Here is a 27947-nt window from a genome sequence, read left to right on the forward strand (position 1 = left end):
TCACACAAAACAATCTTCCTTTTATAGGAAAATTTTAATAGTTATTCAATGTTCTACATTTTACAGTAAATATACAATTACAAACTTGGCTTAGTTATAGTACTAGATCACTAACTGATCTTTTAAAAAAAAAAAAAAAAAAAAAAAAAACCCTCAACAAAAAAACGAAACATAAAAAAACAAATTAAAAACAGATTTACACTTCATATCACAAGCCTGACGCTGGTCCTTCACTCTGGACCAAATAGCTAACATACAGTTCACTTCTCTCAACGCTGAACAGACGTTGGGCTTCAGTTTTAAACACAACTTTACGGTAACAGATATACCATAGCATGTGCAAACTGGGTACCAAACTAAAACTTCCAAAGATGGGGTTGTTCCTAATACTCAATCCAGTGAGGAAGGGGAGGGGGTTATACAAGTATGCTTTTTTTTGGAAGACAAGAAATTTCCACTTTTTGCATCACATTTAGTGTCAAATTAAACTAAGAGATAGCATTGACAAATTGAAATTAAAAAGCTGCAGCGGAACTTCAAAGACATGTAAGAGCCTACTATTCACCGGAATAGTAGTTTTTTTAATTTATACTTGTGAAAAAACTAAGACTTAGCAACTGCAAGGCAAAAAAAGACAAGGGAAGATGGAAGGATTGTTATGAATGGTTCTGGTCGCATTTTCACGGTAGAGTGAAGAAGCATTGTATTAAAGTATACTGGAGTAGACGCTAAAAAGAACTGAGCAATCCTCATTAAAGTTACCAGCATTCGACGTTTGGAAAGGTCACCGAGGACAAGATGATGGGAGGTAAATAAACCCATGATTAAGACAACTTTGCGTTTCCCCCCTCTGAACACAAAGTGTTCAAATGTCCATTTTGCCTTAAGTGCAAATCAAAATAAATGAGAGGCGAGGACTGGCGTGAAATGAGGAAGCAGTTTCACCACCCTGACAAAACCAACTGCTCTGTGGGAGTCTTTAACTTCACTACTAATACCCCAAATGCTCTGTGGGTCTGCCTCCCTACTGAGCCTCCATGTTAAAAGAAAATTAGTATTTTAAGAGCATTCATGCATTGGTCCATTAAAAACTCTTAACTCAAAATAATCAACTCCTCCTATAAGAAGAAATAAACGTTATGTTGTGCTTGAAATGGGATTTTTGAAAGCGTCTGAAAAGACAAACAAATCTCAGTGCTTAGAAGGTGTCATCCAATTGTAATTCTCGAGTGTAAATGACACCAATAAATCCTTAATTTAATCATTCTGGTGCAAAGCCTTGAATCACGGCGATGCCACTTCCAGACACTGGCGACATCTAGTGTTTAAAAAGGCTCAGTGGAGATTTCACCCAAAAAATCGATTATCATTGTTAGTGACACCAATTCAATGCCTATGATATAGTTCATTATGACTGCTACTGCTACAGGGTGGTGAGGGTTGCAAAGGTCCGACCGAAAGCACATAGACAACAACAAAAATAGAGAGCACAGGGTTAAAAGACATGAGAGGGAGCAGAATGTGATCCGATGAGCGTGTGATTCGACATCATTTTGCATCCCTGATCGTGATTTAAAAAAAAACTGAATATTTGAATGGTTGGAGGGATGCAAAATGGCCTCTGAAGTGAAAATAGGATACACAGAGGATAGAGTAAGAAAGATAAAAGTGAGTTAAAATGCATTAACAATGTGAGGAATAGGACAGCAACAGGAAAACACAGTTTCACAGGAAGCTAGACATAACAAGGACTCTTTCACCAGTTACTTAGGAGAATAAACTAATATTTACTTAGCTGTTGGTGAAATATGGCACAGAACAAAGGGCGTGGAGGCTGAGGGTTTTCATTCATCATTCGATACATCTTTGCACCCACAGAACAGAAATGGACAGCGAAGAAGGCCCCCGAAAGCATCGTGCCAACCATTATTCAGTCAAACAAAGAAAAAAAAAGAAGCTGCTATCCATTTCAATTCTGTCATTAATCCTCTGCTTCCTCAAGGTCTGTAAATTCAGCCTATTAAATTGTGCGATTTGGTGATGAAAATTTCCACAAGTTTGCTGACAGACCTTGTTCCCCTCGTCAGAAACTGACATGTAGAGATGCAGAAAAGGTACAAAATGAAAATAGAAATATTATATAGATATATATATTAAAAGCACAAACAGTAGCTGCCACACTGATGCAACCATGCTTAGCTAGAAATACATTACTGTACCACTTGCTGTATAAATATACTGCATTTTTTTTTTTTTAACTTAGAGATCCAATGCTATAGTGAAATACACCTGAATATTATGCATATCCATTATGCTCAATTGACCAGAGGGAAAGAAGGTGGAAAAAAACAAAAAACATAAGACTTTGAGAAATACTGACAGAAGTAGTGGTTGGTTAAATAAATCCTAATGACGAGTAATATTAACGCTGTCGCAAGAAAACCCACTTTCTGTATTCTTTTCAGTTTTACTGGCTTGAGTTAAATGTACAAGACCTTACGTGGTGGGAACACTATATGACCCATAAACATCCACTTATCTTGTAAAATACAAGGGACGTTTCAAAAATAAGGCTCAAAGATAGACGGTTTTCATCAGACAGCGGAATTATGCAATATTTTCTTGAGAATTAACCTACTAGTGTACAAACATCTGGACTAAGAATACCTCAACACTCAACCTTATTGTTTTATTTTTAATTACAATATAAATTGTTACTTCATCTTGCACTACCAAGATAGGTACCTGTTACTTAGCATTAAATTATAATTTTTCTTTTGTCTTATATTCTGCAATATTTCCACAGTTAATCAATACTCAAATTTTTGATATGTTCCTACTTCTCTGCTTTGCAATAATTATTGATGAAGGCTGCATACAGAGCCTGTAATCCATATTTAGATATTACAATAAGCCTTTCATTTTTTTTATTTAAATCAATTCAAAACACTCAGAAAATAATGACTGTTAAGTTTGAGGCGATCCCTCTTATTTTATTGCAATATCAAACCACTTCATCTACATACCTGCGCAGTAAATGCTTTTTGTTCTACAAATCTGTACTCTACAGATTAGGAACTTGTAATTTAAGTTTTTTTTTTGTGTAAATCCTGAAAATAACCACACGCCGCACTTAAATATTAAACCCCACCACCACTACTCTGTATGTTTGTAGTGTTTGATTAAAATGGGTCATCATACTGCCTTTGCACATAAATGCTTCTACATGTATAAGCATAACAGGAAACAAAAGAGAAATAGCTGTATATGGTCCACGTCTCATTGGCTCAAATATCCCTATGTGATGACTATCAAGGTTATGCATGGATTTAAAAAAAGTAATAAAGGACAACTATGTTTAAATGCAGTCAAAAGCAGATGTGTGAATTTCCAGGAAAAAATGTGAACAAATGTATGAATCTTTTTCTCTCTCTTTTTTTTTAAGTCTTAGAGTCTAAAAAGCCAACTGGACTGAACCTGTTTAAAACTTTGTGGCCGCGTCATCACGGCTCTGCAATCTCGCTAAAATGTCTTAATATTCTTAAACTGTTGCAGCCATGAACACTAATGCCGACACTTTTTTGACTACAGTGCTGTTGCAATTCATGTGGCAATACCGACAAATCATCGCTATGACATGGACCAGGTGTATACACACACACACACACACACACACTACAGCCCTCTGATTTGCCATCATGTCTTCCTTATTGTGGTAAACAACCACACCATGTCACCGGTTTGGTCTTTTTAGCACTCACAAAACTGTGAACGGACCAGTGGATTGAAACTTATCCATTCATCAGCACACATGCATTTGACTGGTCCACTTTTAACTGTACACTTGAGAGTGTGGGTTTCTATTTGTTGAGTGTTTGATTATAAAGTCCTCATCTGAAAGAAGGATGGAAGAGGAGGTGATGTAATCACAGTGAGTAATCAATGTACAATGCATGTAGTGCAAACATAGTGTTTGGGTGGCCTCTTGCAGGTGAGATGTCCCAAACTCAAATGTCTTGTACCTCCAAATGAAATGACCCAACTGTGAATATGTGATCTCCTCCTCCTTCCTTAAAGTTTGATCTCCATCTGGTCCTGCTCTCATCACCTCGTGCCAACACAATCCCTTTAAACTCCTTCCGTCTGCCACGGACGCCCCTAGAAGCTCACGTTGTGTGTGTGTTGATCGGTAACAACATAACTGAAGGTATTGTATAGTAAATGCCACTAAGTGATCATGTGTTTTTTTCCGACAACACAGGAGCCCCTGTGTGTGAGTGTGTGAGTGTGAGTGTGAGAGTGTGAGTGTGTGTGTGTGTGTCCACCAATGATGTTGATATGGTTATTATAAGTGTGAAAGTGTGAGTGTTACAGGTTAAGATTTCGATAGTGTCATAACATCCTAGCCTGTATCGTCTTTAGCAGGTGAAATTTTCTTAGTGTGTACTATGCTAATGTGGACACGGCGAGCAGCAGCATGGGTAATGGTCGGTGATCTGCCCGTAGCACTCACAGACACGTAACGGCAGGGAGGATGGACTGACTACTGCCCAACAGACGGCTGAATGCTGGAGGCCGACTGAGATTAAACTGAAAATGTAACAATGCGGAAAAAAGGATAAACAGAAGGGAACAACAAAGGGTAGGAAAAGTCTAAAGAAAAGAAAAAAAGTAATTCAGATGAGTAAAAGTAAGAATATCAAAAAATTAAATAACCGGAAAATATAAAATGCTTATTATGTTAAAACCCTGTGCTGATATCTAGTTGTTAGAAATGTGGGAGCTTAAGTCATTAAGTCTTTGTTGTGACTGACGGAGATGATAATGAGTGCACTTCGGAGTTTAAGTGCCCAATATTTTCCAGCCAACTGACCTGAGGAAGGACCACACACACACACACACACACCAGCACAACACAGAAACAGGAGCAACTGACGCCCGTGATTGGTCAACAGTCCTTCTGGAGTTCCAATGACACAACAGAAAATGAGGAAATAAAAAAAACAAAAACAAAAAATAGCCATCCAAAATAAGGTAATGACTGGTTGGCAAATCAACAGAGAAAAAAATAAAAGCAGCTTTTGTAAAAACCTTAGAATGTCGCATACTAACAATAACAATAATAGTAAAGTGGCTGTTGCACTTTAGTTTTGTTCTTGCAGACAGGTGTTGAGTTCCCATGGTTACCAGTGGGAGCCCGTGTAAGATTTGAGCAGTTGCATACGATGGTGGACTCCAGATCTGGTGGGGAAGAAGAGCAGAAGCACACCTTGGTGATTGATTTAAGGCCGACTCAGACCTCTGAGGAAAAGAGGGGTTAAGAAATAGGAGTTGCACTTTGTAATAATCATCAATTAAACTTGTTATTTTACAGTTAAACAATCAAATGTTTAGTACCGTGAAATAAAATTACCGCCATAATATGGAAAACCGTGATAATTTTGGTCACTATAACCGTGAAGGGCAATTTTCATACCGTTACATCCCGAATTATTAGTAATTCTAGGTTTCACATTATTTAACAGTTTCTTGTCGCACACATTTCTTATTACCAAATGATTTGTAAACCTTTAAAAAATTAGTTTGTAAAGTTGTCAGTTTGTAAACAGTTAGCTAACATTATTTGAATGCTAATATAAACAGATTATAGAATGTCAATGCTTAATAAATATTTTGTAAAGCATCTATTAACAGTTTAGATAGCGATTAGTGCACAAGTAATCCTCTTGTAAAGATCACCCAAAATGCTTAATCTACAACTTACTGATCAATTACTAATATATAATAATTATGATACAACAACATTCAATATAAAAGCATTCAAATAATGATTATAGATGGTTTACAAAACAAGTATTAACCATTCACAAAGTATTAACTATCTAAATAAATGTTATATGAATCTGTTATATTTAACTAATGATAGAAAAGCATACATAAAAGCATTAAAAATACTGAGTAAACAGTATTAAACATCATTTCATAGTTGACAGCTAAAAATTACTAAATTAAGTGAGTTAATAATCTAGTTGGGTGAAATAACAAGGAATTTTCCACTATTCATTTGGATTGACCAAAATGTGAGACAGCATAGTTGTTCAGGCCAAAGGACAACAAAATGAAGAGGAGGAGGAGGAGGAGGAGGAGGAGGGGAGTGGTGAGGAGAAGGCAAACAGCAGGCGGGCAGACACTCACATGATGGGTGGGCTCTACCAGTGAGGTGGTACGTAGCTGTACCCAGGTGTCCCTTGGGCCCTGTAGGTTGGCACAGTAACTGGGTGTCCTCCAATCTGGGCGTGCTGGGGCGTTGTCAGCAGGGTCCCTACAGGAAGTAAACACCACCACCATTGATGAGCTTCAGCCATTTTTGAATCCATCTGCTGAACAGCTATGAAGGCTTGGTTTGTTGCTGTAGTTGTAGTCATTGTCAGAATCAGAATCAAAATGAGCTTTAATGACCAAGTAAGGGTTAACACATACAAGGAATTTGACTCTGGCTTTTGTTGCTCTCAGCGTTCATACACAAAGAAATTAACATAAGGCTAAAAACTACAACAAAGCTTAACAAGGTAAATTTAAAAAAAATATTTGACTATGTATAGATATAAGTGTGTATATAAAAAAGTGAATGTAAGAGTGTATGTAAGTGTGTAAGATAGTACATACACATGCATAACCACATAAATATGCATTCACATACATACATACATACATACATACATACATACACACATATAGACTAACATTACATACTGACTGATGTTAGATCAGCATGTTGACGTGATATCAGGATCACTTTTATACATTTCTTTTTAGATCCATTTTCCTATATTTTGCCTGGTTTTCCACTATGTTAGCAGCTGTGCCAATTTACTCCAACTCTAAATAAAACACTTATCCACCTGCCTAGTACATATAAAAGTAACACTAAAGAAAGCACAATGAATCAAAATTTTTTTTCCAAAGAAATCAACTATACAATAATTTTGAAATTTCATTAGTGATTAATCTCATAATTACTTTAATAATAAAACAGTTCTTAGTCTGCAAATTGTCAACAAATGGCAAAAACTTCCCAACAGAAGTTAACAGAGCCAGTGATTGTGGCTGAAAGTGCAGTGATGTTGATAGGTTTTCAGTCCACAGGAGTATAAGCCTTATTTACCCTCCACCTGGAATCCGAAAAACAATCCAAGCAGCCCTGAAATGATTGTGGACTGTCCCAAATCCAAACTCTTTGTTTCAGTCACATCACAAAGAAGGACTCTTTAAACGTGGGGAAAATGGATGAAATGAAATCATCTTTCGGGGAGCAGAAGACTTTTAGCTGTGGTAGATTCTGATAAAACCATTTTAATGGTAGAGTATAAATGTCCCACTCCTGGTCACTTAAATAAACCTAAATCTCACGTACCGTTTCATCATGCTAATGTAGCTTTAAACTTTCTTGGCTAACTTGACAAAACTAACATCCATTTTTTTTCTGGGTGATGAGTTTACAAAGCTACCTCAACCACTAAAAGCTAAAGGAACTGAAAGGGATAATAACTCAAAAATTAAAGCAATAATTCACATTTCCTGCAACCTCAAGGAATGGATATTGCATAATCTGTTTGGTTGAATGGTCTTAAAAGCTAGATGGTCAGTTTACCCTCAGATGGCTCAACTTACTCAGATCAAATTCATATTTTCAGGCCGCTTTGACATTGACGTGATTCATTCTAACAATTTCATTTGATATGAGACATCCTGAAATAGATATGCAAGACAGTAAATGGGAAAATACTATTTTGAGGCATGTTCAGGTGGAAAAAAAGGGTAGAGAAGAAGAGTTTGAGGAAGTCAATACTGTTAGCAGTAGAGTAGACGGACACGCTGTGAGTAACCTTAGAAGTTCTATAAAAGCTTACCTTCGCCTACCGTGCTCTGCTGTACAGCGGAGCAACAGAAGAGCAGTATACAAGAGCTACGGGACAGTAGTTATCTCAAGTGATATTATGAAGTACCGTGACGCAAATATAGCTCCTGTCGGTAACTCCCGTGCTAATGCGATTAGCATAACAACTTCTAGAAAATGCATAGTGACACAAGCATTTGCCCATTTTCTGTAGATTACAGAGGATTTCAGACTGGACACTGCAGAACACGGGGCTCTGTTCAGCCTGCAGCTGCAGGTCTGAGACGGGGAGCGTCTTGGGTATATCGTTCGTGTGTGTTCACGTTTTGTTGCCTCTTAGGGACCGTTTCGTGGGTGTGTTGTCAAGGATGTTTAATAAGAACTGTATGTAGTTTTCTTCTGCGGTTTTGGGGTGTCTTTTGTCTATTTCTATGAGTCAATGAATTTGATCACAATTTAGCATTATCCGGGGAGAAATAAGTACACATGGCTGGAGAAATGGATGGTGAGTTTACTGCGTCCTTTTGGATTTTACTGCATCAAAGAAGCATGCCGCATACCTGGCAACATCACTGAAAATATCTTTTTTTGTCTGACCAACAGCCCAAAACCAAACATTCACTTTACTATCATTAAAGATGAAGAAATTCATCAAATATTCACATTTGAGATGCTCGACCAGAGACTTTTTTTTTGCCACTTCTGCTTTGAAACTCCAATTAAATTGATGATCAAAATGGTTGCCATTCAATTAATTGTCCAATTTATAGCCTGCTGTTTTAGTGTATACAGATCTGACCCAGCCAAGCACATACAACTATCAGTAAGCCAAAACAAAAGGGAACTCTTAAAACAACACTTCCGTACACATTCAGAGAGCAACATTAAAAAACACATGACTATCTTCAGCATAAATAAATTATTTAATCACACAGATTACAGTCAAGAGAGAACAGTGAAGACGGCAATGCCTGCTGTCTTCACGCCAACAAGTTATCTCGGAAAAAGGAAATATATAAACACAGTCAGTGGTTCTGGTCTTACCTGCGCTCATGGCCATGGTTGTCCCAGCTACCATCCCCATGGCAGCCATGCCGTTGTTGCGAGGAGCAGGGACAGGGACGGGGGCAGGGTAGAGGGCTGTGGAGGGGATGCTGTTAGGCTGCACCACGGTGGTGTGATGAATCACATGTGGCTGAGCCGCATACACTGGCTGGGTATAGTATGCTCCCTGTCAGGATGAACACTTATATTAACATTCCCCACAAACACCACAAAACAACCCATCACTTAAATTCAAACAACTATTTCTTCAATTATCTCATCCACACGTTTGTTATAGTGAAAAACTGAAAATCCAAATGCCAGGCCAGTTGCGATGATCGGAATAGTCCGATGCACAACAGGCAGATTAATAAAAAAGGTCTTCAGCCGTATGTGCAGGCGGCCTGGTCAGTGTGGCTGCTGCAGAGCGAAGTCAGCGTTTCTCCTTGGGTCAACGTTGCCGTTCTACGAGCAGACGTTAGCGTCATGGTAGCAAGCCTCCAAACAGCTACACTAGCCTACAAGGTTTGGGAAAAAAAAACCTAGTCCTACTCCTGAGGTTAGAACATTCATCAGATTTGTCATTTCAGATGGTTGTGGGACAGTAAGCAAGTGTAAATGTGAAGCCTTTTAGGGTCACCCACATGACACCGGAATGTTTTAAAAACATTGTTTGATTGCATTATCAAAACTATGCGAAAACTTATAGCCTTTAACACAACACTAACTAAAGAGAGACAACGCAGTCAATAACAGTGTTAAATAAATACTCATTTAAGTTTAGCAAATGTGGCCCATAAGGACTTATGTACTTTATGTTATTGATTGAGACCTTTTTAAACACGTTTCAAGGATACGAGTATATATGGCTTATATTTACATCACATCTATATAACATGTGAGAAAATAAACACTATATGTAATGTTTATATTTTGCCTACATCAGATGTATGTATGGGATTGTTCCTCAGAACATAGTCCCATAGAAAAATTGTCAAAAACATGAATTAATAACATCAATAACACTTAATACCATTCGGAATTAAACGGTTTTTCCCGGAGCTGATGATGGAAGTAGCCAATGAGTGAGCAATCTCGCTGCCTCCTTATGTCTGTATGTCTGCATATTTATTGTCACGCCACACGCGTTGACTGCGTTACTGTCGACAAATAAAGTAGGAGAGGGCGGAGTCAGTGTGAAAAAATAAATGTTATAGTCCTTTGTGGCTGTGAAATTCCTGCCATTGATCGCACTGCTCTCTAAACAACACCACCGGCCATTGAAAAACCCACATATCGGTGGACCACATATTTGTTCATTCAACACTATGATGTCGCAAAATCGCTTCCCCTGATTGTACCAACATGCTTTAAAGTGTAATAAACTAACCAGATACTAGGTTTGTACATTTATCACAGTGATAGAGTTAAATGGCAATGCCAATTGACATGTGTAAGACAACAAATCTGATCATCACTTCTCAATAGCAGTGTACAGAGTGTGTCTCCAAGGTAAACATTCAGTATCCTTACCTGTGCGTATAGGTTCTGCTGAGGGTAGGCACTGCGAATGGGGTACATGGCTGTTGGGTATGGGGTGGGGGTGGGGGTGTAGGGAGGAGGCGCTCCATTTGACTGAGTTGGAGGTACTTTGTACGGGGTACCTGCTGAAGTATATCCTAAACAGTCAAAAAAAGAGGGGAGACAGAAAGAAGGATTTAGAAACACGTAACACAAGAGCAACTCACTTTATTAATAATTTTCTGACAATTAAGTGTTGGTGACAATTCTCTGTGGGTTTGTCACTACAATCGACCCCTCTCACGTACAAGTAGTTATGTGATATATTGCCAACAAAAACAATTTAATTATAGCGGCAGGTTATTACAGTTCACTATTTTACCACCATTTGAAAAGATAATTCTGAACTGAACATCAGTTGGACAAAAGATATAATCAAAATACTCAAATTCAGGGTCTTAGTCTTTAGCAGTGTTGGGCAAGTAACTAGTTACTAAAAAGGTAACTAAATTACTTAGTTACAAATTATAAAAGTAACTTCAGAAAGTACTTCAGAAAGTAACTAATGCGGTACTTTCAAGTACATTTTTAAATACTCAAATGTGACCCCACCTCCATCCCTCCTTAATGGAACTTAAAATACAAGTGCATGTTCCATTATTTATGATAAATACATAAAATTAATGGACACTTAATACATTAACAGAAACAATGTACACACATCAAAACTATTTTAATGTTGCTGCGGACAAAGTAAGACTAGCCTCCAATCAAATGCCATGTTTGTAGATATTATGTATAGTGGATCAATACAAATAACAACATAGATGTTTTGGAACTTGATATTTATTGCCCCTCAACAGGCCGCAACTAAATAATGCTTGTTAAGGACTATAGCAAAAATAAATAAATATATACACTTAGATACGGTCAAAGGAAGATGCGAGTCAGCAGTACTGTGTGTGTAATGAATAATTCTACTCTATATACACACACAATAAATATATTTTTTATTTGTATTAAAAAAAACTGAATATCAAGGTTGAATGCATACCAATTGAATATTTTGGAGTTTTGGACTGTTGCGGCTCAAAAAAAAAAAAAAATCAATACTGTATGATGTATTGTAATACCCAAAGGATGATAATCATTAGTTGCATCCCCCATCCACCAGATGGGGGACTAGCGCTGTCTATTGAGGGGACCTGAGTCTCAAAACAACACAGCCAAGTGGGTCTTAAAAGCCTAAATTAGCCACGCTAACCATGCTCTTGGAAAATGGCTTTCTACAGAAAGTAGTTCCGTAGTCATGATATAGAGTACAATCACCTTATTATGGAGCATATACAGTCAAGCAACGCACCAAAAAAGTGGCGCAAAGCACCATTTAACTGACACTACACTAAAAAAGGTTGTGAAGCAAGAGGTCTACTGAAGTACAGCGAAGGCATTTAAATCAAACCCCTGCATTAATATCAGCTGTCAGCTTGGCTCGACTCTGTGGGGTGCAGTACCTCTGAGCCGCCGCTCGGAGGAGCCTGAAGGTCAAACATGCTACTAGCTAGTTGCTGCTGTGGAGCTTATGAAAGCACTTCTCTCACACAAGGACAAGGGAACAAAGAGATGCTGGAGCTGCTGTGTGTGTATGTGTGTGTGTGTGTGTGTGTGTGTGTGTGTGTGTGTGTGTGTGTGTCCTCTCACACACATGCATGCAGGGCATTAGAGGACAATGGTGTGTGACAATTACACAAAAGCCTCGCTGAGAGAAAGCAGTTTGTCTATTCAATGGTCTTGAGAAATAAAGACATAGTCCAAGACAGGTTTCTAATGAGAGCATAGCTAGCTTGTCTGGAGGTTGATGTTTGTCTGGGACGCGACATCTAAAAAGACTTTAATTTCACCGTACAATAAGCATTGTAGAATTCATAGAAAATTTGCGGTTATAACAGTACCGATTTAAAAAAAACAACAACAATGGTTCTCTTGCTGGGTGAGCTTTGTCAAAGCATACCTGATGTTTTGTTAGACTTCCAAAAGATAAAACCAAACTGGGGGGAGGGGACGAGAGGAAAGAGGCTTCAAAAGAAACCTACAAACCATCCTCCCTTGGTAAGATACTTGAAATTCAGGAGAAAGGGACACAATTTAAGTAGCTATTGGCCCCCCTGTTCAGAAAATGACATCTTTTGATTGACGGATAGTAATTATCACTTTAAAAATGTTTTTATTTAGGTGATAATCTACATAATACCAGTTACTAAAAAGGACTTTGTTGTCCTTTCCCTATTCCTATTTACCAATTTATCATCCCATCCTTTTGTCCTGAACACAGACTTCATTGTTCATCTTCAAGATCCTATTGTAAAAATATCTTATTGACTTATTGATTGCAGAGTAATATTTGATTTCACATTGACCTTTTAGTTATTTTAAGGTTTCATTTTTTCTCTCCCCGTTGTCAGTTTATTGACTGCAGGTTTCTTTGTTTGTAATTTTGACTCATGTATCTGATGTTAATTAAACTTGACCGTTTCTGAGTTGAACATTGTATGAGCCTCTCCCTTTCTCCTTTGCAAATACTACTTATCCATTTTTTATATAATGAATTAAAAAGTCTGCTACTAAAACCCAACTGGGACTATGAAGTGTGAGACTTCTTGAAAGGAGAATTTGCTGTTTTATGCTTTCAAATCTCAATGTGCACTTTTATACCTGCCTCAAGCAAATTCATATAAAGCAAGTAACTACAGTCAAAAAGGAATTCTTCTTATAAAAAGCTTTTGGAAGACACTACAGGTGACAATTTATCTGTGGCCCATTAAAACTACTACAAGCAGGTGAACTAAGTTTTTCAACAAACAAATAATGGAAGTCACTATTAAATAGAGCTTAGACCCGTCTCATTTCATACACAAGCTTTGATCTCATCTTTCACCACTGATGTGAGACTGGTTTTTAGTCTGGACCCCCATCACACTAAACAATCTACATCTATACAGACACACCGAAACTGTCTGCCATCCATCTGCTACGGAGACCAGACCTTGAGCCCCAGCAGAGCAGGTATCTGCTGCTACAAGGCCACTGGCAGCTGTTAGCAGCTAGCTTTCCACTCCTTCACCATTAACGCCCTTTAGGTTGGGATTAGGGGTGTGCAAAAGAAAAATAGATTCGTATTCAAATCACGGTTCAAGCTCTACCAATTCAAAATCCATTCATACAATTCCAAAAATCAATTCTCTTTTTTTAAGTCTACTGCAATCACAAGATAGATATACTTCATTGATCCCAAGGGGTAATTCAAGGTCCCAGTAGCTTACAGACATTACACACACATACCGTAATTCCTCAAATAAAGAGCAGTAGTCAGTTAAAAGCCGGGCCTCTGATAGTGGCCGGGGGCGTGGTCAACACGGACAAATAAAGGCAGGTCTCAAATTAAGGCCGGGGAAAAATATCGTATGGATAATCGCCTAAGTGCCTTTCACATAATGTGCATTCAAGGTTATCATAATGTACATGTCTACCAATTTATTTTACAGATTCAACACAAACACACACACACACACACACAGTACAGGCCAAAAGCTTGGACACACCTCATTCAATGCGTTTTTATTTATTTTCAGGACTGATGAGCTTCATGAGGTAGTCATTTGAAATCGTTTTCACGTCACAGATGTGCCTTGTCAGGGTTAATTAGTGGAATTTATTGCCGTGTTTATGGAGTTGGGACCATCAGTTGTGATGTAGAGAAGTCAGGTTGATACACAGCCGATAGGCCTATTGGACAACTGTAAGAAATCATGTTATTGAGATATTTGGTTCCAACCGCCGTGTCTTTGTGCGACGGAGAAAAGGTGACCGGATGGATTGTACATGCCTGGTTTCCACGGTGAAGCATGGAGTAGGAGGAGTGACGGTGTGGGGGTACTTTGCTGGTGACACTGTTGGGGATTTATTCCAAATTGAAGGCATCCTGAACCAGTATGGCTACCACTGCATCCTGCAGTGATATACCATTCATCCGGTTTGCGTTTAGTTGGACCATCATTTATTGTTCAACAGGACAATGACCCCAAACACACCTCCAGGCTGTGTAAGGGCTATTTGACCAAGAAGGAGAGCGATGGAATGCTGCGCCTCCACAGTCACCGGACCTAAACCCAATCAAGATGGTTTGGGGAGAGCTGGACTGCGGAGTGAAGGCAAAAGGGCCGACAAGTGCTGAGCATCTCTGGGAACTCCTGCAAGACTGTTGGGAAACCATTTCAGGTGACTACCTCTTGGAGCTCATCAAGGGAATGCCAAAGGTGTGCAAAGCAGTAATCAGAGCAAAAGGGTGGCTACTTTGAAGAAACTAGAATATGAGACATGTTTTCAGTTATTTCACACTTTTCTGTTAAGTACATAATTCGTCATGTGTTCATTCATAGTTTTGATGCCTTTAGTGATAATATACAATGTAAATTTTCATGAAAATAAAGAAAACACAAAGGAATGAGGTGTGTCCAAATTGTTTTGCCTGTACTGTGTGTGTGTGTGTGTGTGAGGGTATGTATGTGTGTATGTATGTACACACATGTAGTTACATGAAAAGTAAACTACATTTACATACTGTGAATTTTGTCAAGAATTGTTTTTGAAACAAAAAAAACAATAATTGTGGAATTACATCAGTTTTTTATTCGACAAAACTTTAAATCACAAATATAGGGGGAAACCATTTGCTTTGGAATGTGTATGCATAAGCAACATCAATTTAGTGCAGCGGTGTACAGCAGCAGTGGTAGTAGATCATCTGTCTTTAAATTAAAATTCCATCAGTGTGTAATTTATTAAAAAATGTGTTTTCATCAGAAATATATAATAAGTTAAGATATCCCTCATTGCCAACCGTTTTTATTTGCATTACTGTTGTTTAACTCACGAAAAGGGATGTTTAATTCTCAAAGGGAGTCACAAAATAATGCTTGTGGCTTTTTTTTGGCTCCGTTTATTCATCCTGTATTTCTTTTCTCTGTATCTTCTTTTCGTTTCAACTGGTTATAATTTTGCTCTGTAGTTTACCTTTTTCTATTTTTGTATTGAAAAAAAAAAAAAAAGAAGAAGAATAGGCAATATTATATCTACGCCACAAACGGCTGTCTTTAAAACAAATATCCTTGCAGTTTAATATTTGTTTAAAACATGATAATGATGGAAAAATCATCTGCATGTACCAATTACATCCCTTAACATTACATTTCAATGGATCCCCTCAACTCCCCACAACCGTCTTGTTTAATATAAACAGTCATCAACTGTTGGGAGTGTGTTAATGGCTGGCTCACCTGGTGGATACCCAGGACTGCCCGTTTGATAGAGGTTGGGCGTATAGGTGGGAGCTGTGGCAGTATACCCTCCTGGATAGCCTGCAACACATCAGAGACAACAGAGAAAATATCAGAAACCATGGCTTAAAAGGTGCTCCAAGTGATGTCACATGTGTTTGAAGCTACAACATTTGTTGTCACATACAGCAAACATCTCTCCACACACGTTATTTGGTTTAAGGCAGGATGTGCACAGATGGCACTCATTAAAAAACTGTCTGCACCAATAATGCACTCGGCTGAATGCAAAAACACACACGCGCGCACGGAGAGGTAAGAGAAGGCATGTAAGGGAGCGAAGTGCAGCTCATTGCTTGCTATTATTGGCAGTCAATCTCACAGGCTATCTGTTCTATAGCCGTGAGCCTTTACTATATCTAGCTGCTGTAGGATGGGCAAGTTATAACAGGTTTACTACATATCAGCATACATCTCTGATGCAGCAGAGTCTGGGGGTTGTGATGGTTAATTTATCCGTCTCCGTTTAGTTCGATACGTTATAAATTATGCAGACCCATTTGACAACCAAATACACACTAAATAAAAGTAGCTTTTTGACAACCCAATACAGCATTACAGGTATGGCAATAATAAAATCCTGAGTTAAATTCAATGTGTTATTACCAAAATTTGTTTTTTTTTTAATGCCGGTCTGTTGAATTATTCCTGGTGTTGTCACAAGGAGTGTAATTCAGACATATCGGGGCTCATTTCCCTATTTTCAGAAGAGGTCATTTACTATCAGTCAGATTTGAACATAAGATAATCAACTTTCACTGACTGTTATTTAAATGAGTGTGTCGGGTGTTTCCGTGTCAATGGACACACGTGAGATGGGCTGTTTACTGACGAGTGGAAGCTCATAATTGTAAGCTAAACGAGCGCTCTCCTTTTACCGCATGTGCGTGCAACTTGATGGTGAATACATAATCTAAACAGTCATTGTTCCTGTGGGCACCTTTGACTTGCAGCTCAAACTCTCTACTGTGTTTTGGAAAATAAAAATCCCAAAAGATGGAGAAGAACAGTGGAGTTATCAATCTGTGTTTGATCTTCTAGTTTGTAGTCTGTGTCACTTTTCTAGTCTTTACATTATACTTCTCTAGACACTACATTATGTGTACAGACAATTTTTATATTTTAGATCTAGATTTCCGATTTGTGACTTTTTTGTAAACAGTCTTTTCTATTGCTGCAGCCATATTTTGTTTGTAGTCTTAAAATGCTTTGCCCAAATGCCCTCTCTGAAACACATTCTATACAATATGGAAAAAGATTGACGTAGTCAGAGGCCCATAATTTCTGGGCAATGGTGCCATCAATATCAAACAATATGCATTTAGAACCCTATTTTGTAAGGCGCATTACAATGTTACTGTACAGTCTGATGGTGCAGTACTACATATTTGTTATCTATCTTCTGGCAGTGTTGTGTAGTAGTGTTGTGTAGGGAAGTTAGTTTCTGGATGCATGCAACAGAAAATAAACAATAAGGAAACTTCGCTAGACTAACACTGACCAGTTTATAAAAAAATAAGAGCTATCTCTCTGAACAACCTTATAAAAAAATAAGAGTTGTCTCTCTGAACAACCTTAAGGAGCATTAAGAAGCCGTTAGCAGAACAGGCATTCACTGAATCAAAATTCAGCAGCAATGTTGTGTGTCACTTGCAGCCACCCTTAAAAACAGGTTTATGGCAAAATAGAGGATGACAACTGTGTGTCTGTGTGTGGGTGTGTGTTAGTCTTACCTGTAAAGGCCATGTTTTTAGGGTTTCCATATGGGGTGCCAGGCTGAACGGGGCTGTAGACTGGATTCATAGCTGAAGCTAACCTGTTCTTACTGAGAAAGAGAGAAAAGGACAGTGCGGAGGAGAGGGCAGGGGGATAAGAGAAGCCAGAAGAAAAATGGAGAAAGAGATGTAAGCCGTGTAAATTGGAAAGAAAACGGTTACGTTATCAAGCATACATAACACACACACACACAAACACACACACGCACACACAAACAAATCCCAAACTCAGACTTTTAAGGGCGATGTCTGACAGCCGAAGGATTTTGCCAGCATGCAAAAAATTTAAATCAAGCCCCCTGAATCCTCACTCTCAAGGAGGCTCAATATAAGAATGTATTTAAAAACACAAACTTTTGGAATAAAAAAAACACAAGTACTGACAGAATAGCACAATAACGTATGGATCCACTTAAAATAATGGTTTGGTTTTCTTGAGTGGCATTAAATACAGCTAGCCAAATAGTGCACATCATCCGCAGTTTCACTACTGCACCAAACAAGGCAGGGCGAGCTCTACCACCCTGGTTTCCCCTACAGGATGGAACAAGCCATTAAAGCCACTAAACATTTCAGCTGCCGGAAATGGTTGGGGTGAAGGTGACCAATAACAGAGCCATATATATGTATACACATACACACATCTCCCATAAGCACCTCTGGTCTTACAGTGAAGACGAGACGACCTCAAGTGCTCCAACTTTCAACTTACCTGGTCACGGAGAATATGGGCATGGGATATTGTTCACATGTGTGTGTGAGTGCGTGTGCATGCGTGCCCCGTACCTCTTGTGCGTGTCTGGTTGATACATGAAACTGAATTTGTCTGTGGGATGCCCGCTCGCCATTCTTGCTGTATGCAAATGAGGAAGGAGTGGAAGTGGATATGCAAATCTGAAATTAAAACAGCGAGAGGTCATGATTACAACGAACACAGGAAAAGGGGAAAAAAAATGAAATAAAAACCAAAAATAGGAAAAAAGCTAGGACCAGCGCAACAGCAAATGATTAGTGACCGCAGCAGGGGAGAAGGTGATTTAGAGCAAGTGATTGTGGTGACTGCTGTGTCTTTAGCCACCAATACATGCAGCATAAATGTGCTAAACACAAAACAACATAAACCAAAGTAGGTAAGTATTGTATTAATTGGACTGTGTTTGCCTCCAGTTTTAAATCTTTTATACCATCAGTTGTGTAAAATCAAGCCATTTCTAGCAGTACTGGCTGACAAACAACCTGAGGTTATATTGTATTGATTCCTCTGTATGTAAAGTCTAGGTTATATGATGTGTGCATGTCCAAGAGAAAGCGAAACATGAGTATGAGTGTGTGTATACTCTATGTGATGTGCTGTGCACGACACCCACTACAAGCAGCAAAGCAAACATTAAGACGGCCAAATGAAAAAAGCACAACACACCCAGTGAGCGGGCAAGTGACAGAACAAAATATAGTACAAATAGGTCAAGTCTTGCACCGAGCCATGAAAACGCATGATCAAGTGAACATGAGCCAGAACCACAAGAGCATTGCACAGACACAGAGCAGAACAGCTGAAGGAATAAATAAAGAGAGGGAAGGTGTGTAAGCTGGGTGTCATTTGAGTTCATGTGTTGATTTGCACTTCGGTTTCTGAATGAGATGGGAGTTGGTATGTGACGGCAGTGATCAGGCTGGTTCTGTCTGGTTTTCAGTGTGGCTCTGTCGTGTGCCATGTATAAGACTGCGTAAAATTGGTTGTGGCAATCTATCTGCGCACAGCACATCAACCATTCACCACGTACGGACTATCAAAACTCTTGTCCAATTCTCCTTCCTGTAGATTTGTGAATTGGATTGTACAAAAAGATGTACTTAAATCTGATCGATCCATCCTGGGCTTGTGCGTCATGGCCAGTTAACATATCCTATAGGCGATTACAGCTTCGCTGTCATAATTCCTGGGCATGCACTGTAGCGTAGTGATGCCAAACAGCACCAAGCGACACTTAAATTAAGCAAGGAAGAATTTCAGCGCTCCATCCAAAAACACTGACGTCAGAACGCCCAGGGACACTCTGAAGCTGAATGCAAGCACAAACACGTGGGTGCATTTGCATTTGAGTCGTTTTGCAGATTCATTTCTTAAAAATAGTCAAAAACATAAACCTGCGTGTTTGTAGGTGTGTAAAAACAACATGAGTGGTGATATGTCAATTTTGGTTCATTACCCAAATTCATATTTCATAACAAAAGAATGTGCCAGGGGAAATCATTATCCTATTGCCGAAGACATCACATAGTACATTTCTCATTAATCTACTGTATCTCTTATGATTTAAATCCTTCCTCCGGGGCAACTCTGCCTTCTACTTTTATTCCTTTCCACGGTTTAATTTATCGTTAGATTTCACTACCTCACTTTAATCAGTCCCTTTATGCAAACATTTCATTATTAACATAAGATTAAAGCAAAAAGAAAGATTATTGCAACTGTGCCACACTGCAACCGAGTTGATCTACAATGATCTGCAAAAGGAGCAGTCTAATACAATAACAAGACTCATGCTAACAGCTCTGTGAGGCTGTACTTGCAGACAGCGGTGCTTTGAGCTAAATGCTAACATAATGCTAAGACGCTCACAACAATGCTAACAATGCCATGTTTATTAGGTATAGTGTTTCACATCCTAGTTTTTGTGTTTAAGCGTGCTAACATTTTCCACTTGGAACTAATCATAGTAAAGCTGATGATGCTGGTATTTGGTCATTAATCAAAGTGCTGGATAAATCAGAATTTGGAACAATGGTCGTCGAAGATGAAAAGTTAAGTTGGTACAGTTCATTGGGGGGGGGGGGGGGGGGGGGGGGGGGGGGGGGGGGGGGGGGGGCATTAATGTCTGTGCCTGTGTGATTTCATGGCAATCCATCCCAAAGATGTTTTACTCAAAATCACAAATGTTAACCCATAAAATGTAATTGCAATCTCTCTAGCCTAATTGTTATGATTACGTTAGAGCTATTTCAGTGTGACGGACCAACGGACCGATTGCCCGCCCTAAAGCCAATGTGCCTGTGAGCATGGCTTTTTGATAGTTTTTCAAAATCAAGCACGATCATTGTCACAATGTTGCAAAGGCATCAAACGGTCATTAGCCAACTTAGCGGCCACTCATCTTGACGGACAATTATCAAACAAAAATCATAAAAACCAACGTAAGAGCTTTAATAAAAACAATATTACCATAATCTGGTGGTTATTCCTATGAGCCAAATTGTGATGTGCATGTAAATGTGTAGAGATGAAAGAATGCCCATTAACACATGGACAGGTGGCTAAGCTAACCCAGAGGTCTAGTGCTGCAAACACAACACAAACCCAATTACAGCGGTGCCTGAATAGGGTGTAGAAAGATGCGTTTGTTCATCCGTTTCAGCCTGAGAACCAGAATGTGCAGGCAAAGGTGATGAGAAGTGAATGGGTGAAAACTAGAGGGGCACCACAATGCGTCAAATGAAGGTGTGTGTGAGGAACAGAGGACGACCGGGATGCATGTGAAGAGTAGGAGTGACCGACCACAACTCCCTTTGTTTTCAAGGGAAGAGGGTGATGGGCCCTTCAGGCTCTCTATTCCTAAATAAAAGCCTCTTTCTAGCCAGAAGACCTTCTGTTCGACAGTACACTATGATTGTAAAATACCATTCTCCAGAGGGTATATTCACCATAAGAGAGACCGTCCATTTGTTTGCAGGTCAGTGTTAAGGGGCAGACGTGTAGGCCTACACATTGCCAAGGTTTATGCATTTATGGGGCTTAAAGGCATAGCCTACTTCATAAAGAACATAACCGCAAAATATTACACCGTATTGTTCGTTGCCTGAAAATATCAATACCACCTCCCTGCTTGCTTATAAAGAGACACCAGCATACAGCAACTGCTGACGGGCACAAGGGTTTGGGCTGTGTGCTCACAATGAAGTGTAAGCTCTTAATGATTTTGTTGTGCAACACTTGCTACTGTCAAAAAGGAACCCTATGCCATTGTGGTGTGTGTATGTGTGTGTGTGTCTCTCTCTCTCTCTCTCTCTCTCTCTCTCACTCTCACACACACACAATCTCAACTTATAATATCAGTTGTCATCTCAGGGTGCGGTTGCAAATAATAATTGTCATTTCTGATAAATGAATTATTTTTTTGATTCATCTTCAACTTACAACTAATTTCAGTAGTGAGTAATTAGCTGATTATTTTCTCCATTAATCGATTTGTTAATACATTTTAGAACACAGTCAATAATTCACAATCCTAAATTACCAGAGCAACTCTCCAAAACGCAAAAGAAAAATGTACTTTTTAAAAGAAAAGGAGTAAATCCATGCAACTGAAAAGTGGAACTGGAAAATATTTTAAAAATTTCAAAATTAAAATGACTAGATAATCACAATAGTTGCCTTTTACTTTTCTGTCAATCCAACACACAAGTGAAAAATATTAGAAATGACAATCACAAGTTACCGGAGTCCAAAATAAAGTTATTAAATATACGTAAAACATTAGGCACCAGAACATATGGTTTAAAAAAAAAAAGTATTGTAAATTGATGAAACCATTAACAAAATAATTATCAGATGACAACAAGTTGAATTTATTATATGTTGAATGATTTATTTAAACACTGGGAAGAAAAACAATGTTTTGCTATGACACATTTTGAAAAATTCTGTTTAAAGCTTTCAAATTGCCAATTTAAAAAAATAATAATTTTAAAAAAAGTTGAGCTTGTTCACCCTCTTTTTCCCAAACCAAATGACAACAGATTATTTGAAAGACCTTCCAGTCCCAGGGCTTAACCAGAGTTCTTTTTCAGGACTTTGTTAAGCGTAAACTTTATTAGTGGAACTTCATTTGAGCTGAACTCACAAGCTATAGCCTCAAGGCCTGCGCACAAAAACACAGCTCGCAACAAAGCTGGGTGTATTTGTGTGTCAATTTTAAACTGTTCTGTGTGATCTTAGTAATGTGACAGTCAGGTAGTGCTTTGTTTCAAATCTGCAAAGATCAGGCCCAATTTGAATATGTTAATATAAAAGTGTTAAAAAACAATAATGTTGGTTTCACTCCACAAAACGGAGTTTTCTGCAGACTAAGGGGACCAGAAGAGGCAAGCAAGCAAACGCACACACACACACAATTCCTGGAAAACATGTTTAATACAACACAACCCCCACAGGCTCTATCCTCCCACACAATACCTCACCAGGCATCTCCTCCTTAAAGCAACACATCTAAACCGGTGGGCGCCATCACACTTCAGCACAGGAGATTATAGCTTTTTATTTATTTATTTTTATCCTCAAGAAGGCAGCGTTACACGAAAAAAGGAAACCAAAATATAAAAATAACAACCACACATGATATATTGCTGAATGTTACGCAATGTAAAGTAAAAAAGTATTGCATAATTAATACAGAAAATACCTGCCTAGATAATGTGTCACACATTTACTATACTTACAGGCAGTTCTTTTCCTATTAGTTGATTTTTGTTCTATAGAATCATATTCGTTGTACTTTAAAGCTGAGACAATGAGTCCATTCACAGAATATTAAATCAGTAATGGTTATTCGTATAAGACCCCTTTTAAAGCAGAAATGCCCCAAACTTCACTGGTTCCTGCTTCTCAAAACGTTTGCAGATGTAATGGGAACGCAATCATCTTTTGACATTTAATTAACCATCAAAACTCACAACTTTTACTCGCAAGTCTTTCTCTTTTGACACCTAATAGTTAAGGAAATAACATTTTGCTTGTGTAGGTTGACAGGGCCTTCAACACAGCACCAATCCTACTACAGCACGATATCTAACAAAACACAGAACTAAGGAACAGAAAAACCAATAGTGCCAGCTATCACAATCACAACTGACATCCATAATCAAGTCCGAGACCAAATCCATCTTACAATAGTGCTCAAAGGCAGTGTGATGGAATCAGAAACCCCCCGCCATCCACACAATACCACCTGCCCTGCAGCAACGAGCTCCAAACAGCCCTAGGCTATTTTAGATCTAGGACAGCACTATACACTTCGGGACCGCATCTTCCCTTTTCTCTGTGCCGGCTTCTTCCGCTATTCTCTTTTCCAAAATCATCTAATCAGTCACAAACCTCATGGGTCTGCATCCCTGGATCATATGACAATATTGTGCCAGCCCACTGAAAATGGAAAAGCTCCATTGAAATACATAACCTTCAACATTGTCTATTTCTGGAGATTCAATTTCTACCCCCACCTTGTTTACTAACTATATATTATATTAAAACGTATGGACAGCTGTCTAAGGTGTTGACACTGAGGTCAAGATTTGTATTGCTATGATACAGTTTGAATTTAAATGTAGTTTGCCCACAGATATCAATAACACACACACGCCAATGTAAAATTGGTCTAATAAGAAGAGCTAATTAGCTAGAAAAGCTAATGTTCATCTTTGCCAATCACGTTAACTTTTTGGGGCACTTATATCTATCTATCTATCTATCTATCTATCTATCTATCTATCCATCCATCCATCCTTCAACCCAGGCTTTTCCAAGCCAACCGGAGCCAGTCTTTAATAGCTAATGGTTAAAATGTGTCCCCCGTTCTGCCAAATGTGAGCGTACCTGGATTAATATTCGGAATAATCAGACCTAAGTGGTATAGTGGGGGGGAAACATGCATGCACAGACACAAATTCACAAGCATGCAAATACACAGAAGAGAACAAACAGCTTTATGAGCTATGACAATCAATACTTCCAGACAATATTAACAGCAGACAGGCATTACTGTCTGCTCTGGGATTTCACAAACACAGGGAGAAAAAAAAATACTAAAGTTTTAGATAATGTAGCAACAAGTAATATTTTACTGTCTCTTTGTATAAAAGCACCATTAATAATGTGATGGGGCTTTTGAGAGTTGGTGATCAATGCCAATCACTCAGATATTTTAAGCTTTCTAAACATAAAGAGCCAAACTAGGTATTCTGTGAAAAAGGGCCTATACCCATTATTAGTAACCAAGGGGGCCAATAACTGATACTAACTAATATGCATTTGCAAACATAAGCATGTTAAATGAAATGATTCAAAAGAGAACTCAGCACATTTTTGTTTTGTATCAAGCAGCAAAAGGTTGTAGCATGGCGAGTTGCCTGACTTGACATTGCACGTCGTACGATGTGACTATTGCACATGCGCACATCACAATGTCAATGGTGAAACAATATATCGTGAGACTGATTCTTTACCCCGTGACAAACAGTGATGCCTGCTCATATGAACGGGTCCAACGTGAGTTGAATGCCCATCAGCAGTGTTATTTTCCAATGACAGTAGCTAGCACCATCCCCAAATCACCAGATGATGACTTTGTGCATATTTTGCATAAACCTTAGTGCATGTGTCAGCTGACTGACTGGGTAGTTACAAAGGAAGAATGCATTTGCATACAACTGGCAGTTGCCAATATATTTGCAATGGTGTGTGTGGTTAGTAGTTTGGGAAATTGACATTTTAAAAGACTAAATTATTAAATCAGTTAATAAAGGAAAAAATAATGGGATAGATTATTACATAGCGGATATAAATCGGTAGTTAGAGCCCCAGTTTTAGTAATGAACTTGAACGATGAGGAGGGGGAATTTGGAGGCTGCCGTCTGGAAGCTTCTTGTTTACTGATCTCTGATGAGCAACTTATTAAGTGGTTCAAACCACATGGGACGAAGTGGTAGACAGACAACAGTCCGTTATAGAAACACAGACCCTCGTAACGTTAATTGACTCCAGCTTTCTATAGCCTGACAGTTTTACAGCTGCATTGTACAACCCCCTATTCATACACATGAGACTGCGCTCAACGCAAGCCAAACACCCCCCCCCCCCCCCCCCCCCCCCCCCCCCCCCCGCCCCTAGCCTGGCAGACAGGGGTGACCTTAGATTGAAGATAAAATTGAACTAGCTAATACTTCAAACACACCAACTGATATGTATCACAATTAAAATCATATTTAATCCTCTGTAAAAAAAAAAGAAAAAAGAATGACCTAATGACTTAAAATGACCACTATATTGTGTTTTTGTTTGTGGATTTCTCAAGGATGACCAGTGTCCTTGCATTTAATAAGGCTTCATCACGGTAATGCAATGCAGCCAGCTGCTTCTTAATTTCAGTAAAGTTTTAAAAAATATTCTTGTGCGCAGCCTTTACCCTTTACTGAGTTTACTTTTAATTGTGTATTTTTGTTGGGTAGGATCCATATGACTGCAATATTGTTTGGCCTCATACAACATAACCTAATTTAAAAAAATGTAAAACCAATCACATCACTGAATGCCTAACATACATGGAGCCGTGAACTTATTCCGGTCTCTGCAGAGAACCATTTGAACTGTTCACAGATAAAACTGTAACTCTGGTGCGGGCCAAGAACAGTAGCATCTCAGACATCCCTTTAGGCAGATAAGGCTTCTTGAATTAAATGGGATTAGTAGTCAATGAATAAAGCAGGTAAATCTCTCCCCCCCCTTAAAAAAAAGATGCTTGCAAAGAGGATTCATTTCACTGATAAGAGTAGTCTTAAGAGAGAAGAAGCAGAATATGCCTTTAGCATTTTGTGTAATCCTGTCTCTTTTGAACTATGTGAGGCTCTGTTGAGTTTTAGTGCCATCAGTGAGTACAGGGTTTCCCTGTTAGACGGTAACATCTCTACTCCTCTACTCGCACTGAACTAGTCAATGAATAAATGAGTTGACCGATAGAAAATAGACAAGAAATCGGATAATTAATTTATCGTTTAAGTTGTTTAAATGATGACAAACATCTCTAAATATAGACTGTTTTTTCTGACTATAGTCATTGTGAAATAAAAACACTTGCTGTTTTTGTCTGGGAGAGATGGTCAAACAAAACAAGCCATTTGAAGAAGTCATTATTTGAGAAATTGTAAAGGACAGTCATCAATTTATGACATTCTGTAAAATGAATACTTGTTTGATGACAAACTGGTCAGCAACCAATCAATACCGAAAAAACCATTGGTTTTGGCCCAGATAAATCTGTAAAAGAAAAAAATAATTACAATACTTATTCTAACAATAGCTGGTGTCTTAATGTAACCAACATTTAACATCAAGAGAAAACGTTCATTATGAACCTAAGTGGTGTGCATAGACTTAGTGAAGATGCAACGTAACCATGTAAATCCAGTGTGCAACTATTTTCATTAAGCAGAACAGAAGGTATACTTACACACTTATAAAACACACTACAGGCGCAAAACAAAACTTTGTTAAAAACTAAATTTGTTCCACTCCAAAAAAACGATGGTTTTGTTTATAATTGTGGCTGTAGCTTGGAGGCTACAGTCCAGCATGCAGACGTTTGTATTTACCACCACAAAAGTGGTTAATATGTAGATATGTCATTTAGAATATGTACTGGCAGTACACCGCATTCCTGAGATATCAAGCAACGCCAAAACAGCCATGGTTGGACAAAAATGGTCACACTCAAACAAGCTTAAGACACCATTTTGAAAATCCACCGATTTCTAGATAACAACTCCGAGATGCCATCTTGCCAATTATCACCAGATTAGCTACCGTTAGCATGACAATTCAACCATTCCGAAGGACTCCATGCAGGAATCTATGCTGGTCACATAATACTAACGTTAGCTTGTCTGCTAACCTGAAAAGGCAACCGCTAACCAGTAGCATCCCTGCATCCCTCGACACACGCTGTCCAAATTGCTAATTATCGAGCTAGCTGGGTAAAGGTTAGCAAACGGCAATAAAACATACTCACAAAAGATCAGACCGGACCGCACCACAACCGCAGCAGCTACTTTTACCGCCTGAACGCAAACCAATAACACTATAACCCGTAGCGATACGAGAATTACTATAAGTTTGATTCTGTTGTTAATGCTAGCTAGCTGGTTTAGATTAGCCCGCTAACGTTAGTTCCCCCACTGTAGCCACCACGGAGGACAATTGAAGGGATACAGAGGGAAAAAACGAACAACTAGCAAGTCGACACATGGACATTCCGCCCTCCATAATAAATATTGTACGAGACTTACCAAAGCCACTCGGTAGAACAAAAAAAGATTTCCCGTGTGCGTACGTGATCTCTACTGTGTGTCTGCTCGGTCTTAGGTCGGTGCGGACTGGCTCTGCTACAGCAACGTTTTGTCGGACCAGTGGCGCAGAGAAGACAGCTTTCACCCAAAGAGACGGCCACCGTGTGGGGGATGGGGATGCACTGCCGGGAGGGAGAGAGGAAG

The 27947-nt window shown here is 38.8% G+C and overlaps 1 protein-coding gene across 2 annotated transcripts; it reads right to left on the reverse strand.

Moving 5' to 3' along the window:
* Positions 1–15: 15 nt before the first annotated feature.
* On the reverse strand, positions 16–27947 carry fam168a (family with sequence similarity 168 member A). Of its 2 annotated transcripts, XM_034867647.1 has the most exons (8): positions 27744–27946; positions 18417–18524; positions 17589–17680; positions 15796–15876; positions 10475–10620; positions 8942–9128; positions 6196–6322; positions 16–5241 (listed from the first exon to the last, which is right to left on the reverse strand). In XM_034867647.1, the coding sequence occupies exons 2-7, from the start codon at positions 18476–18478 to the stop codon at positions 6210–6212; spliced, it is 681 nt and encodes a 226-aa protein (XP_034723538.1). In that variant the 5' UTR covers positions 18479–18524; positions 27744–27946; the 3' UTR covers positions 16–5241; positions 6196–6209. The 2 variants fall into 2 exon arrangements, with proteins under 2 accessions (XP_034723538.1, XP_034723539.1); XM_034867648.1 differs by lacking the exon at positions 18417–18524 and having other exon boundaries at positions 27744–27947.

The sequence above is a fragment of the Etheostoma cragini genome, chromosome 3 (genome assembly GCF_013103735.1).
Source record: "Etheostoma cragini isolate CJK2018 chromosome 3, CSU_Ecrag_1.0, whole genome shotgun sequence".
Classification (NCBI taxonomy): domain Eukaryota; kingdom Metazoa; phylum Chordata; class Actinopteri; order Perciformes; family Percidae; genus Etheostoma; species Etheostoma cragini.

Excerpts from the sequence above, each read along its gene's own strand:
- fam168a (XM_034867647.1), bottom strand. The coding sequence starts at position 18,478 with ATGGCGAGCGGGCATCCCACAGACAAATTCAGTTTCATGTATCAACCA. Across the intron at positions 9,129-10,474 it reads AGCAGAACCTATACGCACAG|GGAGCATACTATACCCAGCC; the intron begins GTAAGGATACTG and ends TCATCCTGACAG. Across the intron at positions 6,323-8,941 it reads AACCATGGCCATGAGCGCAG|GGACCCTGCTGACAACGCCC; the intron begins GTAAGACCAGAA and ends TACTTCCTGTAG.